Source organism: Crassostrea angulata, chromosome 10 (genome assembly GCF_025612915.1).
Source record: "Crassostrea angulata isolate pt1a10 chromosome 10, ASM2561291v2, whole genome shotgun sequence".
Taxonomy (NCBI): domain Eukaryota; kingdom Metazoa; phylum Mollusca; class Bivalvia; order Ostreida; family Ostreidae; genus Magallana; species Magallana angulata.
Genome location: NC_069120.1, coordinates 26,034,153 through 26,061,461, shown reverse-complemented (window position 1 = coordinate 26,061,461; position 27,309 = coordinate 26,034,153). Strand labels below are relative to the sequence as shown.

The 27,309-nt window shown below is 32.2% G+C and overlaps 1 protein-coding gene and 1 long non-coding RNA gene across 2 annotated transcripts; one reads left to right on the top strand and one right to left on the bottom strand.

Annotated features, from left to right (window-relative positions):
* Window positions 1–3,779: 3,779 nt before the first annotated feature.
* LOC128164898 (uncharacterized) lies at window positions 3,780–26,336 on the top strand. Its single transcript, XR_008240999.1, has 3 exons — window positions 3,780–3,905; window positions 14,990–15,067; window positions 26,153–26,336. It is a non-coding gene; the product is annotated as an uncharacterized LOC128164898 (long non-coding RNA).
* Window positions 23,280–25,740, bottom strand: LOC128164897 (uncharacterized). The gene is made up of 3 exons (XM_052828956.1): window positions 25,428–25,740; window positions 23,500–23,653; window positions 23,280–23,410 (listed from the first exon to the last, which is right to left on the bottom strand). Exons 1-3 carry the CDS (start codon window positions 25,560–25,562, stop codon window positions 23,280–23,282), a joined length of 420 nt encoding a protein of 139 aa, XP_052684916.1. The 5' UTR covers window positions 25,563–25,740.
* Window positions 26,337–27,309: the final 973 nt, after the last annotated feature.

Sequence of the window (27,309 nt, the reverse complement as noted above, 5' to 3'; positions counted from 1 at the left end):
CACTTATCATTGCCTATCATCATTATTTCAGTCTGTTTTTTTAATTTTTCAAATAAAAAAAGATAAGCTATATATTTCTTTTATTAAAGAACATTGTTCAACCATGGCTGAATATGAACGATATCAATCTAATTAAACAAAAAACTCGTACAAATTGTAAACAGGAATTGATATCAGTAAATCTTAATTGGGAATAGAAAATTATTCATCACGGTCTCTAGCACAATGAGAAATTAATTATTAACCATTTGTCTGAAATAGGCATACATGTATCTCATGACATGCGTGAATTTAGAAAATTTTATCCGGGATTTTGGGGGAGTGGCTTTTTATGGGAAGGGGGGGGGGTTCGATGCCTTTTATAGATAAATTTAATAAGTGACCTTAATAAGTTTAAATTCCCCATCTCTTAGATCCGCGATCGATTGCATGCGTTATCTCATTTGGATATTTTTTCACAATCAATTCTTTATTGTTACAACAGGCTTAAAAAGATTGTATTTTTAACTAGACACAATCTCGTTGCGAGCAACGAGGAGGTCTTCCGTCTGATTTTAGAATTTGAGATATATGTTCGATCTTGATTTTGCTATTTAACAGCTAAACATGATTTAGAATAGAAAAACGGGGTCTACATTCTAAGGGCCAGATACTATTTTGTTTCAGGGATAAGAGCATTGTTCAACAAGTGTTTAGAAATTCGTCACCGTTCTTGAGATATCTGAGAAAAAGAGTTTTAGGGGCCAGTCCCTTACCTCCTTATTGGAGCCACTGAACCAAATTTTAAAGGTTGCAAAGTACATCATTTTGAGCATCTTTTCTTCTACACTGCATTTCAAAATATTTTCCTTTTTGAGATACAGGTGGTCATAGTTTTTGGACTCTTGACCCCTAAAAAATCCTTATTCCATAACACATGAATAAATCATTACATTACTTGGATACAGAACTGTAAGATAAACATATTTGCTGCTATAGCCTTTCATTTAATTTCCCTCAGTAAAGAGCTACAAATGAAATTTTTTAGAGCCCTTTCGTTCCTTAATTTGAGGGGCCAGCCCCTTTTTTGATATCAAATAAAAGGTCATTAAAATCTCAACACATTTTGTTCAACAACTGTTTAGAAATTCGTTACCGTTCTTGAGATATATGGGAAAGAAGGTTTAAGGGGCTGATTCCTAAACTCCTTAAAGGGGCCGTTTAACAAAATTTTGAAATTTGCATATTATTTAGTACATCATTCTGAGTATCTTTTCTTCTTTACTGCATTTCAAAATATTTTTCCTTTCTGAGATATATGTGATCAAAGTTCTATAATGTTGGCCCCTAAAAACCCCTAATTACGTAACACATAATAAAATCATTACATTGATTGGATACATAACTGTAAAATAAACATATTTGCTTCTATAACCGTTCACAAAATATCCCTCAGTAAAGGGCTACAGATAAAAGACTTTAGAGCCCTTTGGTCCCCTAATTTTAAGGACCAGCCCCTTTTTCTTGATATCAAATGAAAGGTCTTGTAAATATAAACTTTTTTTGCATTACATATGTTAACAAAATATTTTTCAGAAAAGAGATAAACTAAGAAATCCATGAAAAATTACGACGTTTTTTTTGTCTCGATTTTCGGGACCAGGCGAGCTTTAACGCCGTTTGAGCATGACAAATATGAATGCCAAATAGCACATCTACAATCTCTTGTCTACAATCCCTGAAAGTTTGAACTCAATATCGTTTACCGTTTAGGAGGAGATCCCTGGACAAGCCGACCCTCTGAAAATCGCTAAAACGTCATTATCTCAAGAACGGAAGTGACGTCATCAAAATAAAAAAAATTGTTTTTAGTTCAAATAAATATCTATCGGATCTGAAAGTTTTATGAAAATCGATTGAGCCATCTCCGAGAAGTCGCCTGCACAAAAATGCGTAAGAAAAAAAAACAAGAAAAAGAAACAAAGCAATAACAATAAGGTCTTTCGTTGGAAACGGAAGACCTTAATTAGTTTTAGAATTAAACACAAGAAACAGAATACTTTACAAATGATTTTGCAGGAATTTAATTTCGATATCTGTTGTTATCAAATTGGCATTAAGAGTGTACTTGCAAACTTCGGTATATAACAGTTAAAACAAATTGCAAAGAAACAATGACTCTAAAAAGGGCTTTGGCGTGGACTTTGACTCCATTTTAATATAAATCTAGCATTTTAAAACGACATTTGAATCTAGTAAATAATACGGGCATGTTTTTACATAACTTTAAAAATTACTTGGATTGCCCATATAAGTGTCCCAGGCAATCATACTCATTTTTAGCAGTTTCTAAAAGGTAGAAACAACAGCTGCTTTTTGTCACCGTCCTCGAAACAGTGACTCTATTTCAATAGAAATATCACGATAAGACACTAAAAGCCATCTAGTGTGATGATTCATGTGTATTGCACTAAAATCAGTAAAATTTAATAAAACCATCAATTATGTAAATAAAATATGAAAATAAAAAATTTTGTAGAGGCCAAATTTGAGACCAGGCCAAAATTTGGGACCAAGCCAAATTGAGACCAAAAGTCCTCATTCAAAAAAGATTTGTTTTTGTTTATTTGTTTTCTGGCTTTTAATAACAAGAGCTGGCCACTTTATTTATTGTTTAACCAACGCAGTCGAATTCCAAACATCTCCTCCCATGGTAACATTTTTAAGTTTTAAATTTAAAAAAGTGTTTATAAGGACCCCCCCCCCCCCTCCCTTCTCCCGGGATGGTTATGTCCAGTTGCATATTACAGCGATCTCACATGAAAACTAATTTTATTACGAGTTTTTCTGCACAGTGAATAATATCACAAGCTATCCCATGTATTTTCCTTTCGTTTTCAATTCAGCCGTTTCAGATTTTAACTCACTATTTGTGTTTAATCCATTAAATTCAGCTCAATAACTCTGCATCAGCTGAAGGCGCATCCATTTTGAATATTGTTGCTGTTGTTGTTTTGTATTCATAATCGCCGCTTCATTTACATTATTTACATTTTGATCAATGACACTTCACATTTCTTTTATTTGAAAATATTTTATTAAATGATAAGAAAAGAAGATAACAATTTTTCTATTGATCGACGTATCAAAGAAAAAATTGACCGGAAAACTTCATAGAAATATTATTATCTTCATTTCTTAAAAGAATTTACATGATCGGTATTGATTTAGAATTTATAATATGACAAGAACGTGGCATACAAAGTATCTTAGGATAAGACTTAGTCAACTGCGTTACGCTAAGAAAGTTTTGTGAAACAGCTATGACTTTTAGGAACTTCCTAAGTTACAACTTAGGCATATCTTAAGTCATCGTCGCAAACCACGGTTTTGAGTCCACAAGTAATCGGTGTGAATCACACGTGGGTCACCGACGATGATCTTAAGTTCTATCTTAGGAAACATCTTAGGAAATCTTTGTGAAACGGACACCAGAATACGGTCAGTATATGAAAAGAACTTATCAAAATTTTTAAAAAAGACTCTCATATTGCCAGCGCGCTTTGTTTTTAATTATTTGACTTGATAAGCATAAAGCTCAAAAACAATACTCATTTGGCGTGAATTGAAACGTGTATAGACATTGTAAACAAAGCCATGTTAAGATTACCTTTAGATAAGTCTTATCCCATGGTGTAAAATATCTTTTCAAATCAATAGTGGTTTGATTGTAAATGATATATAGTTTAAATGCATTTTGAATGACGTAAAATGGAATACAATTGTTTGAAACATAATATGTAAAACATTGTCAAGTTAATTCCGTTGATATTTGCTCAGTTTTTGTTTTCTGGTCGCCTTTTCCAGAAGGTATCCAATCTTATAAACATCAAGAATAAAGAGGAAAATAATCATTTCCAAAAGCGGTAAGAATGTTTTGAAAGTAATAGTAACTAAATAAATGAAAATACAGGTGAACACGTAGTTATTTGATTCACGGTCACTGTGCTAAAACGTTCATTCGATCTTATTTATAGTGTTTAAATAATAATTATTTGAAACGATCTTAAATTTTTAAAAAATTGTGAACTAATATCCTATACATGTACACATACAAAGATATAGATAGAAACAAATTTCAAATAAACAACCTGTGTTATTTAAGAAATAAACAACGTTATTTAGTGAACATAGCGTTATAAATAGCAATTGCTCTGTTGGCATATTCCATGATGCGCGCTATGTTCACTAAATAATAGTTGTTTATTACTTATATTTGTATTTTACCACTCGCAAATACCCTGTATATATAAGCCTAGACCTTGATATTTAGCTATCGCATCAAAAATAAACATGTATTGACCGGGTACGGGATGATACCTGGTTAGTAAATTTAATACCTGGCGAGGCGAAGCCGAGCGGGGTATGAAATTCACTAACCAGGTATCATCCTGTACCCTGTCAATACATGAATATTTAACGATTATATCTTACCGGCTGCCTTTGTGTAAATGCCATAAAGATAAATATTTAAATTTGAAAATATGTTTCCTTATATGAACCAATAGAATAGCAAAAACGTTCAATTCTGTATGAACTTTTTCATGACGTCACAATGATCATAGCACGCGCTTATCGCTTGTCGCTTGGATTATTAAAAGCATAAAATCTTGTTAGTATTAATAGTTCTGGGACCCGTTTCACAAAGATTTCCTAAGATGTTTCCTAAGATAGAACTTACAGCAAACTACATTGAAGCGTTTAATAGGCACTTGCTCCAGAAAAGTTTCTACGTAATGTTTTGACTGACCTTTGTCCAATCAGATCGTAGAAGGCGGAGTTGAGACATTACCGCTCGTGACTTGATTTGAGAGAGAGAAAGAGAAACATTACGTAAAAACTTTCCTGGAGCAAGTGCCTATTAAACGCTTCAATGTAGTTTGCTGTTAGATATGCCTAAGTTATAACTTAGGAAGTTCCTAAAATTTGTCATAGCTGTTTCACAAAACTTTCTTAGCGTGACGCAGTTGACTAAATCTTATCCTAAGATACATTGTAAGCCACTTTTAAATCATTTTGTTAATTCTGTCAAACTTATATCGATCATGTAAATTCTTTTCAATATGGCGTTGGTGTAAACTTTCTAATAAATGTAAAGACAAATTCCCTTATTAACCTATACTCTGTCCCAAGATATCCTGGATTCACATTTGGCTTAATTGCTTGATAATTATAAATACCTCAGGATTCAAACGATGTTCATTCAAAAATGTAAGCGTGATCGTATAGTTATACTCTGTCCCAAGATATTTTGGATTCACGTTTGGACGATTTTTAATAAAAATACACTTACCTGTGAAAGAAGTGCAATTGAAATAGTTGAAAGGGATATTTTCCAAGATAATTTCATTGACACATTATCATCTTTCACTCAGAAAAATTCACAGGAACGAAAACAGATTCCTTACGTAGATTTATAATGGGGAATGTTTACATCTTTTCTCCATTCGGAATACACTCGGAATACATCGCGCAATATTTCAATGTTATCATCCGGGCTTGCTGCAATGCAAAATCTCCGTAGACATCACATTTTTTAGCATTGTATTGAAACCTGATAAGCTAACAGGGGCGTTTTGACTGAGAAATCTTGGAAATTTTTCATACTTTTTAATGAACATCGTTTGGATCCTGAGGTATTTATAAATATCAAACAATTAAGCCAAACGTGAATCCAAAATATCTTGGGACAGAGTATAGAATTACATCAGCTAATAGCAGCCCAAATCAAGAGTCTAAGAATCTCTATAAGCGGAATCTATTTAAATCTGTTCAACATCATTTTACATGGGTATATATAACATTTTACTTACGATGGACAGTTCTGACTAGTTCGGCCCATTTACGACGATCATGAGTGAACATTTAGTGTTCAAAATTAAGATTAATATTTAATTTCTAAATAAAGTAACAAAACTGTCAAAACTGCCAATCAGAGAGTCTGGATGCAGGATTTGAGTCTCTGAGTCCTGGTTCTCGGAGTCCCCCAACTAGTATGAGGCATCACTTACTCATAATACGTTCATTCATACATAGAATAAAAGGTTACAAAGGTTAATATATAGAATACACAATACATGAATCAATATAGAGTACCAGAGCTATCGTTGCAGACACAGAATCGCCAAATATGACACTTGTTTTGAAACTCTCAATTTGGATATTATTATGCCCGTATTATTCGCCTGGTTTTATAACATCATTTAGGAATACTACGCAGTGCTACAAGATTCACAGAGTTCATTCTATTAATTATCATTAACACCATTCAATGCGCAGTACCTAGGTACACTTAAATATCATAGTGACCATTATTTAATACTAGCAATTTAAGGTCATAGCATGGCTATCTGTTTACAAAAGTATGAAAAATTTCCAAGATTTCTCAGTCGAAACGCCCCAGTTAGCTTATCAGGTTTCAATACAATGCTAAAAAGTGTGATGTCTACGGAGATTTTGTATTGCAGCAAGCCCGGATGATAACGTTGAAAAATTGCGCGATGTATTCCGAGTGTATTCCGAATGGAGAAAAGAGTAAACATTCCCCATTATAAATCTCCGTAAGGAATCTGTTTTAGTTCCTGTGAATTTTTCCGAGTGAAAGATGATATCCCTTTCAACTATTTCAATTGCACTTCTTTCACCGGTATTTTTATTTTTAATAAAAATCGTCCAATGGTGCTGCATAAATATCTTGGGACAGACTGAAACAAATTAGAAAAAACTTAAAACGTGTAAATAGAGTGCAAATAGTGTAGTGCCTATATGCATGTACTGGAATTTTGTATAATATTTTACCTTCACGGGTAGATAAAAATAACGTAATAAAACCGTATCTTCTTTGAAAACGGTATTTGTTTAATTTGAGAGATCGCGGTATCTTTCTTGTTTTTAGCTACATGTACTTATAATTCTCATGAATAACTCATGAATCATATGAAAACATTAGTCAAATAATCGAGAGCATTTTTTGTCTAGTTTGTCCATTATCAATAGTACATGTTAACATATACAGATATGCTTAATCCTAAATGAAAAATACCCGTTGATATATCCAAATATTATGATTTTACTATATCTTACGGTATATTTCAAAATGGAATACAATACTTACATGCAGTGATAAGTAAGATTTAGAACGGAAAGATTTGGAACTTTTAAACTAAGTTTAATGTAATGTGTGTTTTCTTGTTATGGTTGATATAAGAATAGGGTTTTTTTAACATAAGGAAGCATCGCAAATAAATGAATCTTGGCTGATAGAGAAAGTGAGGATAAAAGAGCAACAATTTCTTAATGAAACAGCATTCCCAAGGATGATTTAGCATCGACATACCTAAACCACTTGCCGGTCACTCCTACCCCTCCCAACAAAAACTGAAATAAACAACCCCTTACCCAAAAGAAAACACCTAAAATTTCTTTTGTAAAAGAAAAGCTTGTTTGGTGGAGGGACAAATCATCCAGTTATACTAGTTTTACTTAGTATTTATTCCAGTTTTTATCAAACCGCTTAAGATATCAGTGATTCTCGGGAATGACAAATTTCATTATCATCAGTGCACTAGCTATAACAATACCCGCTACCCATCTGTGCGTGCGACCAGATAATCTAAAAGAATATTAAAATTTAAAGTCTACAAGAGAGATGTTAATTGAAGAAATATATGTATATTTTGATGGTTCTGAAGTTTTCAGTTAAGAAGTAAAGTGAACAAGTCCTAATGATTTGTGTTTTCTTGTATTTTTGTTCAACTTTAATGTATTCATTTATTCAATTTCACTTAAATGTACTTCATTTCAATACAAAATAAACAGTCGCCATATTGAGTTTGTTCCTAAGACATCGATTTACCTGTCTTAAAGTTAATACATAACTTAGGAATTTCATAAGATAAGACAAGAATAGTGAAACGGATAAGTAATGAACTTAGGAAAAAGTTCTTTTCTAAGATATAACTTAGTCCTAAGTATGCTTTGTGAAAATGGCATCTGAACAATTTCTCTTTCTCAAACGTAAATATAAGTAATAAACAGAAATGTTAAAAAGTTCACCTGGATATGAAGTTGGTTGGTACGTGATCAAATCTACTGAGAAGCTTTTCGGGCTTCACAGAATTTGATCACGTGACCAACCAACTTCATTTCCCGGGGAATTTGTTAAATTGCGTGGACCCTGAGGTCCACGCAAAAAATATATAAGCGAGATTAAACCGACTGTTATGGGGAAAATTCAGTCTGCGAATGAGCTAGTCTGGTTCCTGTGCGTAATGGGTAGCTCAGGGAACCAGGCTGGCACAGGTTTATCTGAATCGGGATCGTGATTCCATGCCATATGCACATGTAAGTTCAAAGGCGCTGTAATTGTAAAGTTGTCGGTAAACATTACAGAAACAAAGTATTCCTTTTAAAGAAATGATCGGCATGTGATATAAACTGTCAGTATTATGAAATAAGGTAATGTTATGCCGAAACTACAACATGTATCAAATAGCATAATTTTCAATGTTTTGTTTTCCGAATACACATGTAGCTGAACTTTACTTTTATAGAAGGCGAGGCTAGAGTACTTCCCGATGAAAATTATTTAAGCATTTAAGTGACTGTATATAATAGATGATTGAATAATTATGTCACTGTATAAAAGTTTAAATCTCAAGAAAAATACATCAAAATATGAAAATGATTTACGCAAAGCTGTCACCGCAGAGTTAACAAAGTAGTGCGGAGCGTAATGTGTGCGCAAATAGTAGAATTCGCCGAATGCCTGATACTATACATGCAATCTTCATTAATATAATCATAATTATTTTAGAAGTATGAACCCTTTAAATTCTGAGATTAAATGGCAACTATACATATACAGTGTACATAATACAACGTACAAATTTAGTGGTTAATATCAGGGGCTAGAGTCGGTGGAATCTGTGATCATTTTTAGGCTTTCACGTTTTCTTTGGAAACACATGCAAATGGTCCACGTATTGCAGTCCTTTTTTAAAGGACAGCAACTTCTTAACTAAACAATGAAAATCATGCGTTTTATGACAAAGTTACAAGTTTCAATTTGGGTACAAAACCTGACGTCATAATTCTCTAAGAATGGCGTCATAATGCTCAAGGGGAGATATATTTCGTAATATTTACATTCTACTGTGTTTTTCCATTAAATTCTGTGATCTTCAAATGCCTCTAAATGCAACAAGTAGTCAAAGGTTAAATTGACGAGTTTTATTATGACGTTACAGACGTTGAACGCTTCTAAACTGCAACGTCACAAGCGAAAATCAAAGTTCACGCTTGTGGCCGTTACTGTGGCTCTTCCATTGATATTAACTTACCCTCTTCTTGGACTTTAAAACTCATTCGATTCCGTGGAGTGGAATTTCTTGTTTAAGGTTCTAGAAAAATTTAACATTAGCAATAACTTCATAAAATGGGCCAATAGACTTTATACCAATCCAATATTTAAGATGAAAAATAACGGCTGGTTGTCAAAAACATGCACAATGACTCGTGGAGTAAGACAGGGTTGTCCGCTTTCTGCCTTGCTATATCTTTTCGTAGCTGAAATTCTAGCTATTAAGATAAACAGTAATCAAAACATAAAAGGAATAACTATAAACAATAATGAAATAAAAAACATTCACAAGCAGATGATCTAAGTATAGCCCTAAGAGATGAAATGTCAATGAAACATGCTTTAGACGTGCTTAACGAATTTTGTAAACACACTGGATCTAAAATAAACATAAACAAAACAAAATGTATTCTATTAGGTACTCTAAAAAATCTTTATGACGAGCTATATGGTATCAAAACTACAAACAAAGCAGTAAGATTCTGGGAATCTTCATTGGTCACGATAAAGTAGAATGTTATAATAAGAACTGGATGAAAATTTATCATGATGTGGAAAAGCTTTTTGAGTCTTGGAAAAGAAGAAAATTAACTTTATTTGGTAAATCATGCATTATTAACACACTTGCTTTATCTAAACTCACATACGTTGCTTCAATACTTAATTCTCCCGAAAATGACTTTATAAAAAAAATTCAACGCTTAATCTATAACTTTATTTGGGATAAAACCGAAAGAATTAAACGTAATACTTTAATAGGTAATGTTTTAAAAGGTGGGCTGGCAGTTGTTGATATTGAATGTGAAATAAAGGCATTAAAAGCCTCATGTGTTTCTCGACTTTTAAAAAACAAAAACATTCTGTACAAAATTTTTGATTCTTACTGTAAACAAATAAACATAGATGTAAATTACGCATTACAATTTTCAGAAAAAAAGATAGAAAATATGCAAAAATTAGGAAAATTACCAATGTTTTATCAACAAGTGTTATGTTCATTCAATGAATGTAAGCCTAAAAACTTAGAAAATATTTCATCAATTAAAATTGTACAACAACCGATATGGAACAACTGCAATTTTTTGTATAAGGGAAACTCCTTATTTTTTAAAAATTGGATTACATGTGGAATTCTATATGTAAACGACTTGTTAAATGATGAAGGAAATTTCAAGTCGCTTTCAGACTTCAAAGACTGTATAAATAATAAATCAAACTGGATATGTGAATTCAAGATTCTTTCCTCTGTTTTCAAGCCTTTATGTAGGAAATTTGATTTTTCAAATTGTAAGTTTACTAATATACAAAATAATAATTATTTTAATTTTTATTCAGGTTATGAGAATGTATTAGGGCAAAGATGTAGTTTTTTCTATGAGAATTTAGTAAATAAGAAGTTTACTAAACCTTGTTATCAGACTGTTTTACAAAAGGAATATGATATTGATTCTGTTGATTGGAAATATATCTACAAATGTAAATTATCAGATATTTCTGATAAACGTCTAGCAGAATTCAATTACAAAGTATTAAATAATATTCTTTGTAACAATGTTTATTTAAGTAAATGGAATAAAGATATCCACAGTCAATATAAAATATGCCAGGAGAATGAAAATACAAAGCATCTTATTTTTGAATGTGATAATGTACTTGAAATATGGAATGCTTTAAATGTTTACACTAAAATTGATATTAAGTGGAAGCATGTACTTTTAGGGTTTTTTCATGAACAAAATAGAAAAATTGTATCACTGAATACCCTCATCTCATATATAGCATAAAGAATTTATAAATATAAGATGTATTGTCGGGTACATTCCTTAGAAGAAACAAATTACAATATTTTGAACCATGTAAAGGTATCTACTGTATTCTATGCTTCTGTTTTAAAAAGTCACAATTCATTCGTAGACTATAGAATTTTCCAAAATTTTGTAAAATCAATTTAGAGCATATGTACATTCTATATTTTGTTGATGTTATCTCTGTTTGTTATATTTGATGTAAAACTGATATAATGAATAAATCTAAAAAAAAAAAAAAAAAAAAAAAAAAAACTTACCCTTAGGATAAGATAGGAATTTTAAGGTATGAATCACATTTGCAGACAAGACAAGAAGTTAAAAAAATGTAAATATAAGCATTAAATCATGATTTTTTTAAGTATACACTCTCATAACTGCAGCGGTGTGTGCATACAAATTGAGTAACGCACGTTAGCGCGTTTCGAAAATTTGTATGCACACACCGCTGCAGTTATGAGAGTGTATACTTCAAAAAATCATGATTCAATGCTATACTGACTGTGTATGGAATATACATGGTTTCTACGTGACTGCTGTTAAGGATGACGTTTATTCAAAATGAAAATAAATAAGGAATAAGGAATCATTCTTTGAGTATTATGAGGTGATAATTTCGGCCGGGGCGTGATCAAATCCAATAAAGCCCGAAGGGCTTTATGATAGATTTGATCACACCCCGACTGAAATTATCATCTCATAATATTTAAAGAATGATTCCTTATTACTTTTATTTATATAATTTTAAGCCATTGTACCATTATATATTTAAATGATAGATAAGCAAACCCCGCTGGCGCCTCGATTTGGCGTCATTTGTATTTTGGGTTATATAGTGCAAAATCGATACGTAGTGTTATCACAGGCGAAGACACTGGAAAATGTAAAAATATTCCAATATTTACATTTGCAAATATGCTTCCTTCTATGAACCTTTAAAAAAGCAAAAAACGCGTTAAACGTTCAATTAAGAAATAAACAACGTTATTTAGTGAACATCGCGTTATGAATAGCTATTGCTCTGTTGGCATATTCCATGATGCGCGCTAGCGCATCATGGAAAATATGCCAGCAGAGCAGTTGCTATTCATAACGCCATGTTCACTAAATAATAGTTGTTTATTACTTATATTTGCATTTAACTACTCGCAAATGCCCTGTATTAGCCTAGACAATGACATTTAGCTATTGCATAAAAAATAAACATTCAGACTGTAATGTAATGTATCTTTTTAATTCACATAGATTTGTTAACATAATCAATGATATGTTATAAGAGTAATTCCTTTAAAGTGTTATTATAAGATATGTTTTAAGTAAATACATCAATTTTATGGAGTTGGAGAAAAACACATGATGCATCGTATAGTGGTTTAATTTTAAAACGTCATGGATACATTTTTAAGTATATGACGTCAAACTTTTATGACGTCATAGTATACAGACAGAACAATTGCAATTATAGAGAAATAATTGCAGTTCCTCCGTATGAACTTACAGTGGGAAAGAACAATTGATATGCAAATATTTCTGTCTGAACGTTTTCGTGACGTCACAATGAAAACTGCATGCACAGTATGTTAAAGATCTTTGACTGTAGTGTTATTTTTCTCTATATAAAAAGTAGGTCAATGACCTACTTTTTAGTAAATGGGATTTTCTTAATTGTGCATATATTGCAAATATTTAAACACTTTAAAAATGAAATACAGTTCATGAATGGTAGTGGCACTAAATAGATACAAAGAATTAATTTTTTTTTAAAATAATCCAGTCCGAATTTCTATCACCTAGAAATCAATATTAAAGAGAATTTGATTAATTTTCAACATAAAACCGAAAAATGTATAGAAAATATCTGTATTTTTGGGGGCCAGATTTTTAAGCAATTTACATTGAATTTTTTTAAAAAGTTTAATATTCAGAAAGACTAAAATTCTTCAAACTAAATTGTTAAAATTGAAATATAAGTCAATTATTTCGCTTAGCTATAAATACTGGCAACAAAGTCAATAAAGCAAAATTAGCATTTTCAGAACAAAAAGGTCAAATTAAATAGGCCCATTCTCAGTTTGATGAACATCTATTTTTTGTTTTAATTTCTATGTTTCCTTTGGTTGTAGTTTTCAATGACACAATTTTTAGGAAACTCTTGGTGCAACCACATGAGTAATACATTAAGCGTAAACATGAATTTGAATTTATTTTTGTAACGTAGTTAATGTGTTGAGGGAATGTCCGATTATCTCACAACAGACGTGGATCAAAAATGTAAACATTTCATACTAAACGACAGACCAAAATTGTTATCTAAAGATTTAATGCAATAAATATGAGGTATTACACGTTGTTTGCAAAAATCGCACTCAAGTATAGAAAATGCCCTTTTAATCATTATTTAGAATAGTTTTAGGCTATTGAGCTGCAAACATATTAAATATTGAAGATTTGAAAAACTCAAAAATATGAAGAGAGGTAATTGGTGTCCATTTGTTGAGAAAAGGTTGAAACGTGCACATTTAAGTAGTAGCTTCGTATAAATTAGGGTATTCCATTGTGGCCTAACCCTATCACCAGGGATCTTCATTTAAATAACATTGAATCTCTTCTACCTGAGAATGTTTCCAACTACTTATCCTCTGGTTTAATGACTTTTGAGAAGAACATTTCTAAACATTTTTCTGAAAATACATGTACTCTTTGTATCTAATAAAAAATTTTGATATGATACAATTGGGAAAATATTAAATCCGCCATTTTGACTGGCATGTGCATATCAAACCTATTCCTGAGTCTTTTTTAACGTTATCTTGAATAAAATTATGAGTCATTGATTGGGCTTGTTCTTGATAACGGTTTTTTAGTTAGAAAATGCTTGATGGTTTGTATTTAATTGATCTCGATATAAATTCATTAGCCATTTCAAAAATGGAGTAGTACTACCGTAAATCTGTAAATAAATTCAGAAAATAATCATTATGTATGAATTTTAAGAAACAATATTAAACAAACCCCTAATTATCCCGACATTTTGTTTTAGTTGGTAAAGTAACCTTTTTTATCGCACGAAGAAAACAAAAATTCTGAATTTGATAACAAGTCACCTGACCTCAATGTTTCCTTGTAATCAAGTATAAATGATTGTTGTAACAACTAAAAGGCTTTTTCTAGAATATGGCCTAGCCTGGCCCCATTGGCGTGACCTGGCCTCAAAATTAGCCTGGCCTAAAAAATTGGCATAGCCTCAAATTTGGCCTCTATGAAGATTCTTGGCCTCAATTTTACTTTTTTTCTTAACATATTTGATTAATTTATTGATTTTAATTGATTTATGTTCAACAGTTATTAAAATCCATTAAAACTCATTCATTCAGGTTTATTATTATATTTTCCCATATGATTATTTGGCATACGTTACAAAACTATTACAGTTTTTAATTTCCTAGGAAAATTCACAAATTGAATGAAATTCTAAAGAAAATGTGAAGAGTGTTTATTTAATTTGAGGCCAACAGTTTTTTCAAAGACCAAATTTGGGACCAGGCCAAAATTTGGGACCAGACCAAAGACCAAAATGAGACCAAGTAAATGTTGAGACGAGGCCAGACCAGGCTAGGTTTTGGAGTATGCCCAACTAAAAACAAGCATGATGTCATGCTTTTTTCCACATTTTTTCATTTTGATTGAATTTAAATCTTTTTATGTATGTTTTGTTTTAAATGTTTCCTCGTGTTAATATGAAACGCAATAACTTGTATAAACTGTTTGCTACTGTTCATTTCAGAAATTGCATTTGGGTTCAGTAATAAGGAAGAATACTGCAAGTCCATGTGTTAGAGGAGCAACAATAAACTACAGAAGGGTAAAATATTTTGTTACACAAACAATTATCTTTAATTATTATTATACTTGTATACTTGTCCTTTTAACGTTTAGTGAATGCATTTAAGGTAGTCCATCCATAACTATCATATTTTATATCTAATAGATTGCAAGTTTGATCACTAAAATATTAGTGTGATATTAAGGAGTTTATTAAATAATAAAGTTTCACCTTTGAAATCTTTAAAAAAAACAATTTTAATGAATTTATCATATGTTGAAGTTAACATTGAAGTCTATGGGAAAAATGCATTTTTGAATATATTTCTTTAGTACAAGTATTTTTCTCACATTTCTCTTGGTAAAAAGTTGCAAAAGCTTTCTCCGTCTTCGAATATGCTAAAATAATTCATAGTTTACCATACATATTTTCAGAAAATGATTTTTCTAAATTTTTCTAAAGGGCAGACAACTCTTTAAAAAAGTTCTAAGTGCAAAAAGTTCATTTAATTGACTACATACATACACCCAAGTTTGGTTTATATTAGTCTAATAATAGCTTTAAAATACGTATTTGATGTAGTATAGATCAATCAAAATTGTTAAATTCACCTTAGTTATGGATGGACTACCTTAAGATATGATTGACATACTTTGATTGTTTCATAGAGGGACTTCACTAATGTACCAAACGTTAATAATCAAAGTGATCTTTCCTGCTCATGACTATAGTATGCATTTCTAATTATGTATTTTTTTAGCATTGAATAAATTGCATGTGACAATTCATTTGTTAGAGTCAAAAGCAAAAGAGAACTCCTTTTTTTCCTTGTAAAAATAAAGTGAAACTAGGAAGATATGTTGAAGCGGTACATGATTCTACCCATATCCTCAATGTTTAAAATCAATTGCATTCAGTTTTGTTAAGTTTTGGGAATGCAAACTCTGCATGGAGAATGCAAATTGATAAAAAAAAAAACACCCCCATTGTGTCATATTCTAAGGGGGTGGAAGGGTGGGAAAACCAATTCTCTCGATGCCTATCATACTAGACATATGATATAAATTGTCCTCCTTTACATGTGCAATATTCACTTTCCCCCAAGGTGTTGAACCAAAAAGATTAATTCCTACGTCATTCTACACGTACTTCCGCTTTGCTACTAACCAATGAGGATCTACCGATATCCTCAGTGTTTAATATCAATTGCATTCAGTTTTGTTAAGTTTTGGGAATGCAAACTCTGCATTACGACTCTTCCAATTTGACAAAAATTTTCCTAAAATACTTGATACGAATATCCTTTTCATTTAATACACCCCACTATAAATACTTTTCCCAATACTCAAAATAACTAAAACCAAAACATATCTGTCTTTTCTCAACATGTTATTACCATAACAATCATTTCCAAATGACGTTATTTATTAGTATACTGTTTGCAAACCTCTCTTTATATAATAATTCAATAATTATTCATATTGTCTTGAAAATCAAAAGCTTATCTTCCATTAACATTACACTCATTTAAATGTCATATGTACAAGTAATACGGCAGTATTAAAACGGTATACTGCTCATCATAATATAAACATCATAAGGACATTCAGCATTCAATCATACGTTTCAAAAACAAAATCATTTTAATACCCCACAATTTCTCACATACTAACAAATGCATTTTTTAAACTGAAATAATCTGCCTTCTTTTTAAACTCTCTCTCTCTCTCTCTCTCTCTCTCTCGCTCTCTCTCTCTCTCTCTCTCTCGCTCTCTCTCTCTCCACTATCTGCCTGAAGCACAGAATCTGCCAACTTCGACGCAACCACACCAGAATCTACAAATGTTGACATTCTATAGTAATATGTTCACTTGGTTTTCCAAACCACCCCACATGATTCATCATTTGATCTACCTTCTCTACTGACCCTGACAATGTCATAGTTATAGCACACCCTGATCTAAGGCTATGAGGTGTTTCCCTTTCATAAATCCCTAGTGTTATCAAATAATACCTCATAAACAACTGAATAACTCACATTTTTGTCCAAGACCCTGCCACACTCTGCAACTATTCTAAACAAATATCCCTTTGATAAATCTACACTGCGCAACTTTGAACATTCAACGAAATCCAATAAACCCTTGACTGGACAGACCACAAGATCAATACACGTTTTAATGACAAATGAATTGCTTCTACTTTTGTCTCCTCTATGAGTTTTTCCAAATGTTTGATTAAAGACCCATCCTGAACCACTAGAAAAGATCACTAGCTCTATCTCCTGTGAAAAACTGAAGTTTTAACCTAGCCTGGTGCCTAAACAATACATACCTTTCCCTAACAGAAGGATAATCAAGTCTTAATTCCCTATCAATACACAGTGCTATTGTTCTAACCTTCGAGAGGAAAATTTGCTTAGCCTGCTTTGGCAACACATGGTTCCTAGCCTGCTCTTCTTTAACTAACTTCAAATACTGAGGACATGCTGCAGGATTTTCCCTCCCCAAAACTATTCCCCACTGCCTACCAAACCCCTGCTCTCAAATACTTGAATCAACTGCTGAATGATACCATCAACTGTCTCAGAGGCTAAATGCCTTGGATAGTGACATTCCCCAGAAGTCCTAGAATATAAATATAGACAACACAATTATGAATAACTGTTTTTCCTTTGGAATCTTTCTATGCCAAAAATCTTCTTACATCATTCGGTATACAATCTGAAAGTGATAAAGAAAGGCCTTTCATAAAACAGAGAAATGTTTTCAATCAACTTTTTTCCTCTTAAAACTTGATGATGACATACTAATTTTATCCAACTGTAAAAGTCTCCTGTCAATTGCTTGCCAATCTATAGAAATGTCCAAATTGTTTCCCTGTACTAGATAATTCTACAGATATATTGTCAAATCTTAAGTTTTACGAATGATAATCTAAATGCAAACAATGGCCATCTCAAACCAACCAAGTCCACCACAAACCCCGTCTTTGTAGATATCATAACCACGCCCTTCAACCCTAAACAAACTGAACCAACAGAATTAATTTCTAGCTTTGGCCACCATATAGGGAAAGGGTTCATCTTTGGAACAACAACAGTACAAGCAACACCCTGCTCTTCTAAAAATTTCATTACAGGAAATATCATTGCAAATGATGTGTACACATACAAGTTCCCTTTCCTCCTTACATTCTGACAGGACAAATTTACACCTAATGATAAAGGCCTATGACATGGTGTAAAATGTTTCAAGGCCTTACCGTCGGTAGATCTCATGCCATTAGCATTCAAAGACATCAAATCTACATAATGAGGCTCAAAATACGACTCAACCACTGACCAAGACTTTTCACTTAACATAGTGTCTAAAGAGTTGAAAGAACGAGATGGGACATCAGCAAGGTTACTGCCTGATGGAACATAAGATATATTTAAATCAATATTATATACCACAACAAACCTGCAAATTTCATTCATTATACCATTAAGAGGCCCTGAATTCCCTCCTTGATTTTTTCCAAGCCCCTATTACTGCCATATTGTCAGATAAAATTTCAATCCTAGAATCCTGTAAAAAAAGACTTTCACAGATTGCATTGATTTAAGAACCGCATCAGCCTCTTTTTCATGAATTGGTCTCCTATCATCACTCTCCCAGTAGTTTCCTAATACAAGAGACCCATTATCTAACTTAACAGAAGCCCCATACCTAAACTCGAATGCATCAGAATATACCTCTATTCTTTGTGGAACTCGGGTCTCCACTTTGAACAGCCAGACAAACTACTTTGAAATCATTAAAGGACTGCGAATGATAGCATTGTCTAGCCGCCTAACTAAAAGTCATTTTTTGAAAGTGTCTAATCAAAGTTATTTTATTATTATAATGTTAACATTTATATATATTTTCATTAAATATAAATGATTTGGTCAAACAAAGAGAGATAACTTTGTATTTTGGGTTAAAATAGCTTATTTCGTAATAGAAAATAACGGAAAACGGAATTTTTTTTTAAACATCTCCCCCCCCCCCCCCGTCAAACAAAAATTCCTTTTGAGGGGATTTTATGGTTGTTATTTAGCATATTTTTACAAAAGGGTTTGTTGTTTCACGGGGGGGAACATATGTCTACAGACCGAAATACATTCCAAAAAAAGAATTTTGCTTTCTAAATTTTTGAAAAATAATTAACAGATATGAATTAAAATGAAATGTTACTTTAATATATATCGTAAATATGTTATTATTAAGTTTTTATGCACATACTGGCCGCTAAAAAATATTTTCCTCACTCATAGAGACCGATTTCAATGACATTTTTAAGACCCCGCGTTAGCAAAACTTTTGTTTAAAGATAATTAAAGCTGCTTGGTCCGATTTTATATCAAATTTTATGCACGCTTTTAACGATGGCTATGCTTAGTATATGTATAATAATAGACATTGCAGTACTTTTACCCGTCAATTATGCCAAATTTCAATGAAGAAAAATACGTACAAAATATGCTAACAAAACAAACGACATTAAAAGTTACCGCGTTATTTCGCCTCATGTTAAATTTCACCCCTGACGACGAGAGGGGTATAGTTGTATTACGACTTTGACATCGCTTTAAATAAAGGTCGAAATGATTAGACAAATTACAAATAAATATGTGTACGTTTTGTTCGCTAATATTTCCAAAGTGTGCTTTGTTTACAATCGATGCATAGCATGCGGGTTGAATAACCCCAATAACCCCAATCATTCAGGGGACGAAACGAAACTAAACATTCCCGTGATGCATTTTGGTTTGTTTTTTCGTTTGCCCAAAGAGAAATTATTTTTATTAACTTTGAAAGGAGACTGATTCTGCTGGTGTAAATAGGAGAAAGTCCATAACTTTCTAAGATAAATGATTTATATGGAAAAAATTTTGATACTGTAATTACAGAAAAATCGGACCAAGCAGCTTTAATTTGATTACAAATTTTATTTTGATATAAATTGATTAGGATTTGATTATACTTTTTAGTAGAAAACTTAGTTTTTGAATATCTGACAGACATTCAAAATATTTGGATGTAAAATGTAGGCGGGAAACGGGCGTTAGCGTTCACAGTTCTTTCATGGGGGCCAATTTTCATAAATTGCTTAGATTGTCCAGGTTCATGAGGACGTAATTTTGTGTATTCTCTTAAACCTATATAGGAAATATGACTTTATAATCCTAATTTATTAATTCATGTAGGATCTTAATTCGTGGATGAGAGGTACCCACGAATTCCACGAAAATTGAGCCAGTACGAAATTTAATGATTCCACAGTATCTAGAAATATCCAATATTCAATTTCCTCCCTTAATGAATCTGAAACTGCGATATTTTTACTATTCCGTTGATATTTAGAAATAGCAGCATTCACCTCTCTACAAAAAAGTTTACAACCTGGTTCTGCTAAACACATAGAAATGCATTTCCCACAAAACCTCCGCAAAGTTTTCAAATCGACCTCACTCTCAGCCAAAATTGGTTCTCTTAACTGAATAAACTTTTGTTTCTTATCCTCTTGAAGTATGTATGCCTGCCTAACAGAATCGAAAAAGCCAAGATATTTCTTACAAGAAGATAAAACTAATGAACATTTCCCTGTTGACAATGTATATCCTAACCTTGTCAACAATTCTACCAATACATATACTAATCTATTTGCGTCCATCATAACCAGTTCATCATGCTCACTATCACTTCCGCTACAGACGACAAATCTATCATCAATATATAATGTGTTCTGAAGGGCAAATCTCCTTAAATACACTGTCACACACATACCAACTGACTGATAAATAAATGGTGATGCCTTCCATCAAAAAGGAAGCGTATTAATAACCATCAAATAACCTCTAAATTGAATTCCAAATATGTACGAGATGACTCATTTAAATTTACATGATCATAACCAGATTTTTCATCACATATTGCCATAAAAGAATTCTTTTGCACCATTCTATGAATATCTTTTAAAGTTTCAAACATAAATGGTAAATCTTTCATCGTGCATTATCTTGGCTTTGAAGGCTCAACAATGAGAGGCATAATAACCTTTGGTGGTTGACAACAATCCACTTTACCTAATAATCTAATTGAACTTGATGCAATTTTTTCACGAGTAATAAACTCAACATGTTGCTTACAGCTACTAGCATTTTTGAAATACCGTTTAGGCGGAATGTCACTATCAAAATGTTTACCTTTGACATTTCCCTTAAAATGATGAAAAAATTCATGTATATCTACACCATGTTTAATCCATTTCAAAACATCAACATTTCCAAATTCAGAGTCAGTAATATTTTCCCAACCCGGAATACACTCATAAAGTTGACCAGATACAAAATACCTTGGATCACGTAATGGCAGATCTTTTATATCAAACTGAACACCACCACCTAGAACCTCCTCTGCTGAAGGAACATGACTTGCAGGCAAAGGGACTCCCCCTTCATGTGTTACCAATGCTGGCTGATGTCTGACTTGAACATTGAAAGGGTAAAATCCACCAGCCACTTCCCATCCTGAACTTTGATATATGAACAATGATCTTGCAGACTCTATATAAAACAATCAAACATATTATGATCAACCACAGCAAAGTACACTAAAAGGAAGAATCCCTTTACCTACAATACACGTGGTAACCCACTAGGGAATCAGTGTCCCTCGAATTGTAGATAAAGAAATTCTATTAATAGAAAAGAAACTTTTGAACTAAATACATGTACTGTATACACGGTAAAGAACACTAGTGTTACTTAAAACAAAATATGAAACTTAATTCAAAAATTACTCACATAGACTTAAAAGTCTATTTCCCTTTTGCTATATTCTTTTTCTCACAATCTTTAACCAGATGACTGGTACTCTAACAAAATAAACATGCACTAGAGTTTCTTGCTCCCTGCCTGAATGTCCCGGTCCTACCCGATCTATAAATTTGATAGTAATTATAACCACCAGATCCCCCAAACTGGGGGAAAAGAGGAAAAAAATCCTGGTGCTGAGGGGTACATCATACCAGCTGTCTGATATGGATATAAATTACTCAATGGACTTAAAGGTACTTCATCTCTTTTAAACATACTCCCTCCCTCTTTCTTAAAACATCTATCTTAGACTCATTCCCTACATCATTATTTTCTTTTAATGACTTTGCCACCGCCTTTGATATGGCATCAGCGGCCTTTCCCCCTAACACAGACAGAAATAAACTAGAAATATTTAATTTTGCTTGATACCGTGTAGCCTGTCTTGATAGGTCTTCAAACGTTTCTGCATCCTCATGCGATACCTTTCTTGTTACCTTTGCCATATCTTCTACAGTAAGAAAGATCAAAGACACACTTGCACCCTTGCGAATGTGTTCGGAATGGTTTCTTTATCGTTGCTAAGTATATAAAAAATCCAGAGGTGCTCGAATGAAAGTTCACGAGACTTCACCGAGATTTGTTCAGTTCCTGTGAAATTTCGAGCGGAAGTATATGTGTTCGGATAATATTCTCAAAATACGTAAGTGCTGGTCGTTTTACATATCATATCCTACATTGATTTATGTTAAAACATTAAAATCTTTTAAGATGTATGTTTTATTTCACCATCTAGCGGTTATTTAAATTTAACGATGATATTCAGAGCAGAGTTATCGTTCGTGTTTAACCCGTGTAGAGTGGTTGAAAATATAAGCATTGGGTTGCTAAATAAAATCATAGCTATGTTTGATGCTTTTTTGTGCAATACCATGTTTAAAAAAAAAAATAATGGGTGGCTGGTTTGCATAAAGACTTAGTATATCAAGCCATCGTCAAGGATCATTCTGCATAAAATAGTATAGACTGTTTCACTATTGATGCTATTACTAGGTCAGGCGCGGATCGAAAATAAACGCTTAAGGGGATCTCCACTAAGCATGTTAATTGTTGCAACAGCAGGAAAAAAACTATTTTTTGTATCGTCACATTTATTTCTATAACACATTTAATCCATTAATTAATGAAGATAAAGTTTAAAATCAATAAACCTCTAGATTTCATATATGACTACAAGTACCTAGATTCTATGAAATAGACTATAAACACGAGGCACGATTTTTACTGCGAAACTGAAAGTGTCAAATAAAAAAACGTGGTCTAAAATTTAAATGACAATAACATTTGCAGGGGTGACTTGGGTTCTCTTGTAAACACACGCACCTAACCTTCTCTTTTAAGTCATCAACTTGATCTTTTGAGGATTTCTCCAACAACTTTAACCTTTTCTCTTTCTGTTTCTCTAGCCCCTCTTCTGTCTATCTTTTTCTTTTCAAATTCTCCTTGACAGGTTCTGCTGAGCTGGTAGAAGGAGACTACAGAGATATATTTCTTTCCATTAACTTATCGATTTAAAATAAATTGACCATATCCATATCAATACAATTTAATTATATGAACTTACATCTTGTAAATCCTGCCCCGTGGTTTTGACCGACCTCATTCGCAAATAATATTAATGAATGTACCACCCATCTGGCTTCTTGAACATTCAACTCCCTCCCATCCATCTGCACTATGTCTTCCAATTCTTCTCCTGACAGTTCCCTTACATGCTTCTGAATAAATAAATAAACATACACCAATATGAATCCTGATAAATGGACTTGAAATAATTCCCAACAATAACACACCTGCACACTGATGGGTTTCCATCATTCATTAGACCTTTGTAAATTATTGTAATTGTACCTGTGCGAATAAATTTTTGTATCTGAATACACTGACTTCATGATATATTATATAAATTTGAACATATCTGTGCAAACAATCTCACTCTCTCACTCTACATACACCCAGATAGATAGATAGATAGATAGATAGATAGATAGATAGATAGATAGATAGATAGATAGATAGATCGAAAACACGAAAAGCGTTCAATATAGCTATATTGAACGTTTTTCGTGTTTTCTTATGTACTTTTTATCTATTACTCGCCGACCACTGTGGATTTTATTGTGTTTCAATATATATATATATATATATATATATATATATATATATATATATATATATATATATATATATATATATATATATATATATATATACAGTGGTAGCAACGTTATTGTTGACAAACGACACGCACGTTTCTGATACACGAACGATCACGCAAGATACACGAACGATCACGCACGATACACGGACGATCACTAACGTACTGAATTTTCACGATACACGAACCAAAACGATAAAACACGCAACCGAACGATTCTACACCATTAAACACGCAAAATCAAAATTTATTTTTAAGATTAGAATTAAGAAAACGTATTGCTTTAATTTGTATTGCTTTATGTTTGTGTTTTATTGAAAAGCGGCATGTACAGTAGCAATGCACTGTTTTATATCTTACGAGTAAACAATTTACACATCCATACAAAAAAAATATATATGATTCATACACAAATTAATTTTTTCGTCTTTATAACGAATAATAACTTAAGTGTAAATGAAAAGAAGATAATGCATTAACTATAGGGAATTATCTACATACGAGTTGACTGTTAATGTAATCCAGTTCCCTTACGTATGATTTGATTATGCGGGATAGAGGTAAATTTGTCACCTTGTTCCATAGAATTTCGATTTTACACATTGAATATTTTCATTATTTACAGTACATAATTTTTTCTAAATTTTAAAGCATCTATAAATTTTTTATTTCAAACAAATGTTCAGATAGGAATGCGTATCGTATTTTCATTTGAAAGAAAAACGTTGGGGATAATCGTTTAGTTTAAAACGGGGAGTGGGTAAGCTTGACCGCTTTCATTTAACGTGCCGCTATTGCTAATATGATTATAATTATGTGTCAAGACACAATGGATGCTTGATAGAGGCTGACTATAACGTTATGCAAAACTAACTCGACCGAACAAAGGATTGAATGAGCTGTGGAAATACTTGATGAATGTATTTAACCATGAAAGAGAGAATGAATGTTAACAAATGTCAATGTTCTTCTATAGAAAAAAATTTAAAATTCACATTGTTTTACAAAAACTACTTGTCGTTGTTTTAAGAATAAATTTACAAAACGAAAAAACCGCACGATCACGCACGAACACGCACGATAAAAAACGCAAACTATTTTTCCTGATACACGCACGATCCCGCACGTTACACGAACGATCACCCACGTTACACGAACTATTAAACACGATTGGCTTGTCAACAATAACGTTGTCACCACTGTGTATATATATATATATATATATATATATATATATATATATATATATATATATATATATATATATATATATATATACATTTATATAGGGCCTATTGATATACTTATGTAATATTATACATGTAATATTATACCTCAATATCTGGCAACTCTATTCTTGCAAAATCTTTCAGTGCCTCGGGTTGACCACCCCTGATATTCTTTAGCACTGGCATTAATTTAACTCCTTTCAATGTGTGCCTCCGCTTCAAGACTGTCGGCAACACCATCCTATAACAAGGAAGATAACTCAAATTCAATGTTACTTCTCTCTATCCTTTTCTCTCCATCATTAAATTCAAAACAAACGAATCCTCAGTTTAATGAACTTGCATCAAGTAACTTAATAGATTAAAATACTGTAAACAACAATTCCACTCAGTCTCTAACATAGAAATCGATTCTAGCACTCTATTATAAAAATCCCGTGCGCCGTCTCAACTACCCGACCACGTAACTAGTCAATGTTAAATAAAAATTTTAATGTATTCGTTCTGCTACACTAAATTTGCGTATTGTCATGGAAAATACATGTGATTATATCAAGTAATCAGTGAAGATATCCATTACCAACATAAGCGTTCTACTTTATATAATTACAGACAATGTGATGTTTAAGCTTCTTAAGAGTAGTTTGTGTAATATTGTGTGTACGTGAACCATACGTGCATATTCAATCAAGTGTTACACTTAATTAGTTTCACATGATTTTACTTCAAACACAGTTATTTTCCTTTAATTAATTTTTTGGAAATTCAATTATGATTTTAAAAATTATATAAATCAGTAAATAACTTCAATTTCATCATTTCCTTTTTAGCATCGGAACGAAGGATAATATCTATAATGCCAAAAATCAAAACGATACGTAAGACGTCGAAAAGTGCTCTCGAACAGTCCCGATATATCAACAACAGATGTCGTCGTAGAAATGGCTTGTCTCACAAAGAAAACCTACCATTGACGTTTTGTAGTCCTAAGCAACATTTCTCAACTTTAAAAACGCGGCAAGGTAAGTCGAACTTCAGAGGGAAAGATTGTTAAAAAATTATATTTTGAACACAAAGGCAATTTTAATGGCAAGGAAAGATTTCGGCGATTTGACTGTTGTAATATTAAATAATTACTTTAGTTTGTTTGATCGCCTATACATTATTAATCATAATGGTATAAAATATTGATTCATGTTGTACAATATACAGAGAAATTACCTTAAGCTTGGCTGAAAAACAAATTATCCATTTCACCATCATTGTTTGGTAATATCACTATTTCATTTGGCATTATAAAACGTTATACACACACACACACATATATATATATATATATATATATATATATATATATATATATATATACATTTATATAGGGCCTATTGATATACTTATGTAATATTATACATGTAATATTATACCTCAATATCTGGCAACTCTATTCTTGCAAAATCTTTCAGTGCCTCGGGTTGACCACCCCTGATATTCTTTAGCACTGGCATTAATTTAACTCCTTTCAATGTGTGCCTCCGCTTCAAGACTGTCGGCAACACCATCCTATAACAAGGAAGATAACTCAAATTCAATGTTACTTCTCTCTATCCTTTTCTCTCCATCATTAAATTCAAAACAAACGAATCCTCAGTTTAATGAACTTGCATCAAGTAACTTAATAGATTAAAATACTGTAAACAACAATTCCACTCAGTCTCTAACATAGAAATCGATTCTAGCACTCTATTATAAAAATCCCGTGCGCCGTCTCAACTACCCGACCACGTAACTAGTCAATGTTAAATAAAAATTTTAATGTATTCGTTCTGCTACACTAAATTTGCGTATTGTCATGGAAAATACATGTGATTATATCAAGTAATCAGTGAAGATATCCATTACCAACATAAGCGTTCTACTTTATATAATTACAGACAATGTGATGTTTAAGCTTCTTAAGAGTAGTTTGTGTAATATTGTGTGTACGTGA

Excerpts from the sequence above, each read along its gene's own strand:
- LOC128164897 (XM_052828956.1), bottom strand. The coding sequence starts at position 25,562 with ATGGTGTTGCCGACAGTCTTGAAGCGGAGGCACACATTGAAAGGAGTT. Across the intron at positions 23,654-25,427 it reads TAGAGTTGCCAGATATTGAG|AAGCATGTAAGGGAACTGTC; the intron begins GTATAATATTAC and ends TTATTTATTCAG. Across the intron at positions 23,411-23,499 it reads CGGGGCAGGATTTACAAGAT|TCTCCTTCTACCAGCTCAGC; the intron begins GTAAGTTCATAT and ends ATATCTCTGTAG.